The 12,217-nt window shown below is 39.3% G+C and overlaps 1 protein-coding gene across 1 annotated transcript; it reads left to right on the plus strand.

Annotated features, from left to right (window-relative positions):
• Window positions 1-975: 975 nt before the first annotated feature.
• Window positions 976-9,686, plus strand: LOC117535795 (leucine-rich repeat-containing protein 58-like). Its single transcript, XM_034200354.1, has 4 exons — window positions 976-1,736; window positions 6,810-6,938; window positions 7,063-7,340; window positions 7,918-9,686. The coding sequence occupies exons 1-4, from the start codon at window positions 1,276-1,278 to the stop codon at window positions 8,109-8,111; spliced, it is 1,062 nt and encodes a 353-aa protein (XP_034056245.1). The 5' UTR covers window positions 976-1,275; the 3' UTR covers window positions 8,112-9,686.
• Window positions 9,687-12,217: the final 2,531 nt, after the last annotated feature.

A 12,217-nucleotide genomic window follows, 5' to 3' on the forward strand; every position in this document is an offset into this window, starting at 1 on the left:
TTACAATTTCAAAATACTGAAGTGAAAGAGGAAGTTCCCCTTCATCCTGTTATTCCTTACTAACAAATACACAAGGAACCCATTACTTCCCTTGTAGACTCTCATTTGACTGCCTGAGTATTTTAAAATCCAAAATGTTTGTTATTACCTATCAACCAGACAGTTTCTCTCACAAATATATTTTCCAAAACTGATCAAGACTTAGTTATTTTTCCCTTGCTTTTCTTAATAGCCATTTTCTCTGTCATTTATTGCTCTTGTCTTTGGTCATGTTCTGGGAAGCACTTGCATATAACTTTACATTCATACTCTTATTATAGTACATTGTAAAGGTAATATGAGGGCCAATTGCACTTTTAGGCTTAAACAGCCCTGTATTTTAGCTGGTCCATGTGAAACCATTTCCACATTTGGACGTTTGAACATCTTGTGCATTTGATCTTATCATTTATATTTTGATTCTAAATTTGTGTTAACTAACTACAGCAGCCATTAGCAGTTTCTCAAAACTGTACACAACTTGAATGTGCCCTAATTCTCATCATATAATAAGCTATAAAATGAACGGCAGTGACAGGTATGTGGATAAATCTGAATACAGTGCGAGCAACCCGATTATTCTGTAGGCTACCATATTCACATTCTATGCACACCATAGCATGCACACCCAAGTCAGCGTGAGTAGCCTATTGCATAATGCAATAAAAGAGGGGTGTTGCATAATGGCAGACAAGCCTGGACAGTTGGCATGATGGATCATCGGCCATCAATCTTCTGTTGCAACTAGACTGAGAAAATTAAGCAATTACACACAGCAACCTGGTGTTGTACGGCTATAAAAATATCAATAAACGGTGTCCATATAAACCTGCTACAAATCTCTTGATTAGTACTTCTGATATATGACAGACTAGGAGATGAACCAATCAACGGGTGCGTGGGCGGGGTCAATGTCAAGCATTAGCCAATGTCTAAACATGGACGCAAATGATTCAGTCAAAGAACGGCTGCATTGTAGAAGAGCCACACAACATTCAATGTTGGATCATGTAGCTACAGTAGCGTGTCCTCAGTACAAAAGTAGTGACCTAGATTTCCCTCTTGTGATGTGGTTAGGTTTCTACGAGCGGCTGTGTAGAAATCTTCCCATTCTTGAGGTCCAAAACAGACAACAAGTCCTGGAGCTAACTCGCGGTTTACGGGAGCGTTCAGCCTAAAGCAACACTTTATGCAAGGAATTTGTTCTGAGTTTAAATTCACGCTAAAACTACCAAAATGGAGATTCGCGAAGGGGCAGCAGCAGCAGTAGGCGACAACGTGCTTGACTACTCCCGTTTGAGCCTGGACACTTTCTCCGTCGACAGTGTTAGCGACGAGAGGAAGAAGGACACAAAACAGCTCTACCTGAACTACAACCGGTTAGCCTCGCTGCCCTCGTCGGTCAGCCTTTTCTGCAACCTCGAGTTTTTGGACATCAGCAACAACGGGCTGTCGGCCATCTGTGAGGGGATAACACGGCTGCCCAGGCTGAGGCAGCTGATAGCCAAGAACAACCGACTGGACGAGTTCTCGCTGCCCAAAGAGTTCGGCTCTCTGCAGCTGGAAGTGTTGAACTTTAGTGGGAATAGATTCGAGGAGATACCACTTCAGTGTATGAAGCTGGTCCGTCTGCAGTCGCTTTCCCTCGGCGGAAACCGATTGAAAAGCATACCTTCAGAGATAGAAAACCTAACCAGGTAGGTCAAGAGGGTAGCTATATCAATATTCTATTTATATATCCCACAATATTCTATATCTAGGTCATACGAGGTAGCTTTACAGAAGTGGGCGGGATGTTGGACGTACAAGGCAACTTAGCCTACTTCCAAGTGTATTATTGTTTTTCGGCGAATATTATCGACTTCAGTGCTATGATCGTGTTCACATTAAGTACGGTTTAGGTTGATAGCTTCAGTATAATATGGAACCCAGCGATGTTGCTATGGTTACCTCACTTATAAATGAGTAACCAGTATAATAGTGTTCAAACTGTCGAGTTATCTAAACAAAAATGTTTTGCTTAATATTAGTATTTTAAGCAAAACGTGACAACTAGCTGTACATCTTAAATTATATATTAATAAATGTAATCAACAAATACTTAATATTTAACATGTTGATAATTTGTTTTATTTAACTTTATAAATTAAGTGATTCGAAGCCTCCCTTCTGGACTTTGTATTGCTAACTGTGTGCTGGACATTTGCATCTTTCACACATTTTTGACATGTAGTGGACCAAGTGAAATCGAACAACTGATTACATATTTAGCAGATTCATTGACAGTGAACATATTTGTACATTGTAAAAGTGTAGTTCAAGTAAAAACAAATAAATAGCATAGAAACAAAGTGCCTATATTAGTGCATACACTCAATGCCATTCCTCTAACCATATCAGCCTAACCAAACATGTGTCCTCACGTGTGGTATATTGCAACATTGTATGTCATGTGCTCTAACTGGAAAGCTTTAAACCACTTGTTATCAATAGTGTATTGCAGAATGTACCGAAAGCTGTAACAGGTGCTTCTGGGATCATTTCCTGTCACTATGTCTTGTAAACATCATGATTCATAGTATGTGCAGGATAGTTGTTTACTACTTGCTGTGCCAGTAACAACCCCCGGCTGTTTTTTTATTTTGGGAACGTTTGGAAAAAGTGTTATGGAATATTTGTGACAATCATTACTATATTTGTATTCAAAGCGATTATATCAAAAGGAAAACACAAACGGATTAAAGAAGGGGCCCCTCATCCTACATAGTAGGCCAAGTTTTCATTTTAACTGACAATTATTTAAAGAATATGCAAATTAGGGCATTTTAATCGCAATTACGATTTTGGCTTGCAACGATTATGAAAACAACATAATCGAAATAAAACGATTATTTATTTATTTTAATTTATTTAAAAAAATAAATAAATACATTCTGTTAAATTATGCTTAAAGTTCAGGGTAATCAACTGTTAAAAACATACTGTTCACATTTTTTTTTAATAAATGGACGCTTTCAAAGTAAATGGATAATCGTTTTTAATAATCGTGATATCAATTATTGACCCAAATAATCGAGATTATGATTTTTGCCATAATCGAGCAGCCCTAATGCAAAGTATGTGGAATAATATATAACACGTATAGAAATAAACAAACTAGCACTTAATTTCTCATTGTAATGCTTTTGGAAGATGTACAGTATGTGGAAGAAAAGGAGGTCAGTCCTGACTTTACTGTCTTATCATTTCCAGACTTTAACAGTAGCAAGTCACTGTGACCCATGAGTGACTGTGACCCATGAGTCACTGTGATCAAACATCCAAGTCTTGTTTTACTTTATCATATGCTTACACTTTGGTGTTGCACATTCAGTAAGAGGCCAACAATAAGAGCCACTTCATGTACTATAACTTGTAGTAACCCTTTCCTGTCAAACTTCCCATGGTTTCCTTTTACTAAAGGGAGACAATGCCTTAATAATGTTTTTGTCACAATTAGGCTTCAGTGATGTTTCAAAATACTTAATTTACTGTAAATACTCAAGCAGCTTAAAGCCAAATAAAGGTATTTTCTGGTGTATTGAGGACACCCACGTGCTTATTATTTTAATACATTTTTAGAATTTATTTTCACATATATTTTTTATTACAAAACACTCGCGCATATAATCAAAGCATGGATGAATACTATATTAATCAGAATCGGAATACCTTTATTAGTCCCACAGAGGGGAAATTTGCATCGTTACAGCAGGAAAGAGCCACAGACAGCTTAATGTTACATAAAAAAGTACTAAGTTATGATATAATAAAAAAAAGAAAAGTAAAAAAAAGACTTTTCAAAATACAAATCCTGTAACAGTTCTTAGGATTTAGCAGCCAGGTATAAATTACACAGTTATTAACGGCATATATATTTTGCACATATTGCACATAGTTGATTGGTATTTAGCAGCAAGGAGTGATATAGTCTGTGTTGTGGTGTGTGTAGGGGAGGGGAGGGGGGGGGGGGGGGGTCTACTAGGGGCTGTGCTGGTTGTATAGTCTGACCGCTGCAGGAAGGAAGGACCTGCGGTATCTCTCCATTGTCCAGCTTGTAATGTGTAACATCCACACGTCTTGATGAGTTTAAAGAAGAAACCTTGACCCAGTTATTCTTGGGTGGGGGGGACATGGCCCAGAGAAAAAAATCTTTGATTGAGTTTACGTGAGAAAGCTTTTTATATTGTCTCTGATTCACTGTTTTGCTAACCATTCTTAACCTCCATTTGTCACTGTGTTTGTGAGTCCATTAAGGAGACCCAAATGTCTCAGTTCCTAACACAGTGCTCCGCCACCAAGGACAGCGTAATGGCTTCCTGTCTCGTAGTCGCTGTGTCATCAGTTCCAGCAGGCAGATGGCCGGACAGCTTACTTTTGCTGACCAGCCATCCATTTCTCTCACCCCATCTCTCTGTTTCACTCCCAATTATCCCCCTGTGTACTCCATACTTCCATTAACCTACCGGCGTCCTTTTGTTGTCCTAATACAGGGGTGCCCAACCAGTCGATCGCGATCGAGCGGTCGATCGCGGGGAGATTCCCAGTCGATCGCGAGATGTGTCTAAAAATAGAACAACAACATTCTGTTGTATCGTTAATGTCCTGTAACATAATCTTCCTGTCCAGAATAATGCACTTGAACGCATCAAAGCTTTGTGATTGGCCGGCGAGACCCCATGTGTCGGGGCGTGACTGGTGGGCATTGGGCAGTATTTCGCTGACGTTGTCCGTGTCAACAGGAGTGACAGTCCGCACACACACAAGACCGCAATTATGGCAGAAGCAAAAAAGCCCAAAATATATAATTTTCACTCCGAGTGGGAGGATGATTATTTTTGTATCTATTCCAATTCAAAGTCCATCTGTCTCATCTGCAATGCGAGCGTGGCTTTATCAAAGAAGGGTAATTTAGGAGCGGCATTTCAAAACAGTGCACAAACGCTACGAGACGGAATTCCCTCCTAATTCTGCCCTACGCTCCAAAAGGGGAGGGGCCTGAGAGGACAGCTAAATGCACAGCAGTCCATTTTCACCAGGCCCAACAACAAGAGCAAGGCTGCTACCAGAGCATCTTATCGTGTCAGTCACGTTCTTGCGAAACACATGAAGTCTTTCAAAGACGGCGAAGTTGTGAAAGAAGCTTTCCTGGAGGCTGCCGATGCGCTTTTTGGGGGACAGTAAAAATAACAGGAGCATTTCAACAGGTTTTTGATATAATAAAAACTCAAGTTAGATACCGTTATTAATCAGCTGTAAGTTTTAGTTTGTTTGAACTTATTCATTATAATTATTGTACGAAATGGTATAAGAATGCAAACATTAAGATCTGTTCTGTTTAAATTGATTATAGTCTATTATCAATTCAGGTTAAGAAACTAGTGTTGCTTGCATCCTATTTTAAAGGCATTTATTTTTATACTCTACTAAAATTCAACAAAAAAAGGGTTTGATTCTATTAATTTTGTCTTTTTTATTGCACTTCGGCAGCAGATTCCTGTGTAGCTTCAGATCTGAGTTGTCTTATTAGTAAGCCTAATTTATACTTTTGTAGCAACACTATTTTTATATAATGGCAAATAAAGGGTTCAGAGTCTTTTCTTTTTTTCCTGTGTCATATGTGGCAGCACTGTTCAATGTTTCTTGAAAACATTACCCACTGTAGTGACGTGTGAATAAACTCCAACTCTGTATCAACAGCACTGTTGTGTAACTTCAGTTAAATACTTGTATGTGTGTAGATTAGAAAGAGGTAAGATAAAGGATCTGCAGTATTTCATGAAGTATTAATCGTACAAAGGTCAGTTTTATACAAGTAGAAGTGTGTATTTACCTGGTAGTAGGCTGTCAGTAACTACGCCTCTCTATTTGGCCTGGTCGATCTCGGCAGACTGGCAACTTTAAAAGTAGCTCTCGGTTCAAAAAAGGTTGGGCACCCCTGTCCTAATACAACACACATGTATGTTGTCCTAATACAACACACATGTACTAAACATGGAAGCAGTTTTTTCTTCTAGTCATCAAATATCAAACTAAGTTCGTCTTGGTTAGGAGCTTTAACAAAAATGTACATGTATTGCAAATGTTATATTTGCACACTCCTTTTCCTGAGTTGATGAAGCAACAAAGTGTGTACTTTACAGTGATAATAATAATAATAATAATAATTCATTTATTTTATATAGGCGCCTTTCAAGGCTCTCAAGGTCGCCGTACAAACACGTAAAAAAACAAGATACACAATACCTAACACCAGCATAAGAAACATAAACAAGACAATGCAACAAATAAAATAAATAAAATTGTTTGTGATGTCGTAATGATGAGAGACAATTTTGGACCTATTGTTTTATCTGTTCACTTTTGTCTTTTTGATGATGAGTAGGCTTCCAAGTAAATTACTAAATAAATGTAGAGACACAAAAACATGCACACAAACGCTTCAGCATGAACCCATGCATCTTTAGCTCCCCCTTGTGGTATGTATTAGTTTTAACTTGGGCTCACTTTTCAGTTTTGTTTGCCAGAAAAGTTTCCCTTTATGACATGTTTACCTACAAAACATGTTCACTTTAAAACTGAAGCAAAGGTTACTACAAACTGAAAACGTTGAAGCTACACCACAAAAGAATGTATCCCTCCTAATTTTGTGTTTCCATAAAATAGATACAATACTTTAATTAAACCTATTACACTAAAAATCAACTATTTTTGTCCCTTTTTCCTGTTAGTCTGGAGCTGTTATATCTGGGTGGAAATTTCATCACAGCCATTCCTCCAGAAGTGGCTAACCTGCCCTACCTCAGCTACCTGGTCCTGTGTGACAACCGCATCCAAAGTGTCCCCCCGCAGCTCACCAGGTAACAAAACCAGTGTCTTGTAACCTGATTTCCAGATTACATAAAAGCCAGATTTGTATATGCATTTATCTAATACATTTTGTAGTCAATTTGTATGTGAAAATGTTTCTCTGTCCCACTCCAGGCTCTACTCATTGCGATCTTTAAGTCTCCACAACAACTTGCTCACCTACCTACCGAGGGAGATCCTCTCCCTTGTGCATCTGCAAGAGCTCAGTCTCCGTGGCAACCCACTGGTCGTGCGCTTTGTCAAGGAGATGACCTACGACCCTCCGTCGCTGCTAGAGTTGGCAGCCCGCACCGCCAAGAGCCGGAATGTTCCCTACTCGCCCTGCGACCTGCCCTCCAACCTGCTCGGCTACCTGGACCTGGCCAGCAAGTGCCCCAACCCCAAGTGTGCCGGTGAGACACTTTTATTACATTACATGAAGAAAATGCACAGATTGATATTGAGGTTTTTTTATCCTGTTCAATTTTGTAATTATCATTATTTTCTAAAGTATGGAACTCAGTTTTCTTTTTTTACAACCGACTCTTCTTTTTTAGTTTGAGTATGACCCCATGAAATGAAGATTTGTCATATTTCTACAGTTTTTGACCAATTCAAACATAAAGCACAAATACTTTAAAAGACATTTCAGAGACCTGAAAAGGTCAACTATATCCACAATGTATCTGAGAGAAAGGCAAAGATTTGAGGTCAACTTTTGCCAGACTTTGTGTAGCATGAAGATGTTTTTTGATGATATGTCCTTGATCCAGAACCACTTTAATAACATATGCTGTCGTATACGAAGCCGCACCAAAGAGAAAGACACTTAATATTACAAAATTCATTACATATTTTCCCAAGCCTGCATATGAGTGCTGTTTTGCTTACATCTGAATTTAGGGTGATTAGTCCTATGTTAATGTATAGATACATTCCCTCAGAATAACACAAGTAACCTTGCTTTGTTTCTTCTCTTACTTTTTCCAGGCGTCTACTTTGATTCATGTGTGCGCCAGATCAAGTTTGTGGACTTCTGTGGAAAGTACCGGCTGCCCCTCATGCACTACCTGTGCTCCCCAGAGTGCACGTCTCCCTGCAGCTCCAACCCCCAGAGCGACGCCGAGTCAGAGGACGAGAGCAGCGTGCCCGCCTACCGCCTGCAGAGGGTGCTTCTGGGATAGCACGACGTTATGGAGCAGCCTCTGAGCCTGTCAGTCCTGTCACTGTTAACCACTTATACAGAGATGAACCTGGCTGTCAGACTTTACTCCACATAAACTCAGACACACTGACACACAGTAATGCTACTTTACTGTCTGGAACAACTTCCTCCTACGGACCTGGAAACATATTGACTTCATTTGATTGGATATAAAGAATCCGTTCTCTCACCACATATTACACTACGTAAAACAAGTGAAGAAGACCTTATTGTTCCAAGCAGAGGTTGCGCTAGACTTTTTCGCTGCCCGTCATTTTGACGGACAGGATCGTAAAACTTCCGTCAAAATCCAGAATAACCCGTCGGCCTTTACACAACTCTGACGAGGGTGGGGGGGGGGCGATAGCATGCTTGTGAACTGTCAACGGGGGTCTGGTCTCATGGTGGAGCATACAATGGCAGTGAAACTGTGAAAGTGAGTGAATGAGTGACAGGGCTCTTTTCAATGCAGCAAACATTATCTTTTGACACATGGTGCCAAAGTACATACATTTTCTGAAAGTTTGGATATGAACAATTGTATGTATTTTGTCTTGCTACTAGTGACACACAGCCTCCTCCTTCTGGGTGAGCATCAAAGCTGCTTTGCCAATTAGGATGAAAAGTCTAGGATAAAAAAAAAAGGCTTAGTTAAAACTCTGAGTGCAATGTGTGAGATGGTCTTATTTACACTGTGTGGTTGTGATGTCCCGAACAAAATGAAAAGATCAAGGTTTATCTGTTGGTCTGCACCATGGTCAACTCACAACAGCCTTGATCATTGGTTTGCTATCATGGCATAGTAAATGAATCAAGATGATGGGTTATGTGAGATTGCTGAAGAAAACTTGTCCAGGCCTGTGAAAACCATCACTGTGTAACAAAAGCTATTGAGTGTGACACGGTAGCCTTCATGTTTGTGTTCAGGTCAGTTTTCTCTTGACATAAGAATATAAATGTGTGTAAACGGAGCCAACACTACAGATCTTTTCTGAGTCGTTTTGAGACAGGAAATGGCTGTTCCTGTTTACATCTCTTCATTTGTGTGTGCTGGGAGATATCAGACAGGTTGTGTTTTAAGTGAGGAGTAAGGAGCCCTTGGCTTCACATTAGACCTTTTTTAATGTTTAGAAAACAAGAAAGCTCCTCTATGTTACAGTAACACCTACACTAGAGTATACAAGTGCCTTACTAATGGTGAGTTCTAACACAGTAAAACGGAGTGAGAAGAAATGTGATATATGCACTTTGAAATGTGACAAAATTAACATTATGAATTAAAGTTTTTTTTAGTGATTTTGTACTCATTATCTTAACAGCAGCAAAGAGAACAAATACCCTTTCATAGCTAAATTAAATGTTTTTATAGAAATTATTTTTCAAATATTAAACAAACTGTGTTTTTATTTTAAAGTCTGCAGAATAGATGACACTTGAACAGAAAATATATAGATATATTAATTGTATTTACTTGTACCCCATTCAGATAATGTAAGTAGATTGTACAGAATATAATCACAATAATAAAGACTGATTGTTATATCTTTAAAATGTGTTTGTATTGTGACATTCAAGTTTTTATTTTTTAAAGCAGAGAGTATTTTAGGACAGTAGGACATTTTCATTTTAAAGTTATTTTTAATGCCAGTTAATAAAAAGCAAGTATACAGGGAATGTGTTTTTTGTGCACAACAATTGGAGAGTTTGAAATGTTATTTTTTACATTAACCCAGCCAAACAGTGTGTGCTTTTTCAATGTGTTGAGATTTAATTTGCATTTGAAGGTGAGTTCATTCTTTAGTCTGAATGCTGAGAAACCTTTTCTTTAAGCCAGAACCTAGAGATGCCAAGTGCATTCAGCACAATGTGAATAATCCTTTACCATCATCTGCCAACGGCCACTAAACACTTTGTTCCTCTTGTTTCTTTTCACACTTTGTGTCCTATCCTTGCATTTTCACCTTAGTTTCTTTAAGTCTAGCCTGGTAAGAATGATCTTTTGAGTGCATATATTGTTTGTTTGGTCTGACCTAGTCCCGTCTGGTTTCCAGTGTGACTGCAGTGTTCCCTTTGTTTTTCAATCTTTCACACACATGTAGGACCCAGTCACCAACAGCAGACACATAGGAACTCTCCAGCGAGACTCTAGCACATTGTGTGGAGTTACCTTACATGCTTTGTGTTTAGGAGTGTGTCGTCACAAATGCAATCTGAGATGTAACTGATGCAGCCATGATGAACTGGAAGCAGTACGTTGTGATTGGCAGTTGAAGTCTCACAGGAGGAAGATGCGGTCTCTGTTCCAGTGATCTGAGACTCTGCAAGGTACATGTTTCCCTCTGTAGTCGTATTTTACGTATATAACTTAATACTGTGGGCAATCCCCACAGGAGCAATTTGGGGTGAAGTGTCTTGCCCAGGGACACAACGACATGCTGACTGCAGTGGGGTTTGAACCTGTGACCCCCTGATCCGAACACCAATGCACAACCCACTGCACCACACGCCTCCCTTGTAATTGAGGATTGTTTGTGTCTAAAATATGTTTTTGGTTGCTTAATTTCACCTCATTCTCGACTATCACATTAAATGCAGCACTGCAGGTGATCAGCAGATCAAACGGCAAAGTTATTTGAAATACAGACTGCTTGATACTCTAAGCCTCTTATCTTCTCTGGTCAGCTCACAGTATAGCCAGTGTGTATTAACTTGCATGCCAGACCTCGCACATGACAAGTTATAATTGTACACTCAGCTGAGCCTTTACACACGACAGCCACACACTGCAGACGCCCTCACACAGTCAGACGTTGTCCTCAGAGTTACTCTGCTAATCCCAGAGCAGAACGTCTGGTCTGAGCCCAGAGCCACAAGGAGGTGCTGCCTGGACGCGGTTATAGGGAGAGATGAGCAATGGGTGAATGATAATACACCACTGGGTTAACAATGTTTGATTGCTATGGCGAATAACTTGAAGCTTTAAAAAACAAAACAATTATGCTATCACAGTCATTTGACCCAACATCATCCCCTTTACACAAAAAAGTGAGAAAAGTTTACATATTGATACAACATTTTTGGAGGGAATAGGAAGTGCGTATCAGCTAGAAGATGTTGCCGTTTACAGGAAAATACCTCTTTAACATCCAGGTTTTGACATTTTTAGCTGATAAGATTATACTTACAGTAACTTTTCCTTGAGCAATCAGACAGTTTTCTTCCATTTTCCTCTCAAGTTGAAACTATTTTGCTCAACTGTCAGAGATAACACATTTAATTGAAAAAGCTAGCAAGTGGACCCTCAATATAAGATTTGTTACAAACTACGCTTGAAAGTCTTGAAAATGCTAGTAAGTGCACCCAGATTTGATTGGTGGAGCTACTGTTTTGAATAAAGCTTGGCCTTGAGGTATTTCTTTTACCACATTTTGAAATCCAGAAATTAGCACTGCTGACGGTTAACATGTTTTACTGTTTTCATTGTCAAACTTTTGACCAACTAAAAAATACAAAGACCTATTGACACATTATTAGTAGATGTTTTGTATTACCTTCATTTAAAGATGTTTTAATAAATATGTTTTAATGTAAACTGGATTAAAGTATCCAGGAAACTGCTACACCTGCCAAACATCAGAGACCAGACAGAGAAAGTGAGCCACTAGCTAATGAACATAGTGGGCAGTTTGTCAGCTAGATAGTGGTATATTTCCACTTATTTCCAAAAATAATCAAGTAATGGAGGTTTCAAGTTAGTTATGACTACATACTAGAAATCATATATGAGCTTTAAAACATTTCACATGGCACATTTTCTGGCACTTACTGCTTTATTCGTTTCTATACTTGTTTTTTCCCCCGCTTAATTTAAAAACTAAAATCAGCTGTGAAAGTAAGTGGACTGATGCTTCCCACTATGAGCCTCCAGGTCCATAGCAACCCAGCAGGAGGAGCCTCAGTGTCCCAGAGAGGGATTTGTCTTTGTGTGTTAGTGGGCAAACCTGGGCATGTCCCAGGGGAGTGTCCAGGCTCTGCCAAGCACAGTGTAAGACCGGAGGGGGTAGGAGATGCTTCACACACACTGAA

Source organism: Gymnodraco acuticeps, unplaced genomic scaffold (assembly GCF_902827175.1).
Source record: "Gymnodraco acuticeps unplaced genomic scaffold, fGymAcu1.1, whole genome shotgun sequence".
In the NCBI taxonomy this organism is placed as follows: Eukaryota; Metazoa; Chordata; class Actinopteri; order Perciformes; family Bathydraconidae; genus Gymnodraco; species Gymnodraco acuticeps.

Bases quoted from the DNA above. Each gene is read 5' to 3' on its own strand.
- LOC117535795 (XM_034200354.1), top strand. From the start codon at position 1,276: ATGGAGATTCGCGAAGGGGCAGCAGCAGCAGTAGGCGACAACGTGCTT. The intron at 1,737-6,809 runs GTAGGTCAAGAG...TTTTCCTGTTAG, and splicing joins GAGATAGAAAACCTAACCAG to TCTGGAGCTGTTATATCTGG. The intron at 6,939-7,062 runs GTAACAAAACCA...GTCCCACTCCAG, and splicing joins GTCCCCCCGCAGCTCACCAG to GCTCTACTCATTGCGATCTT.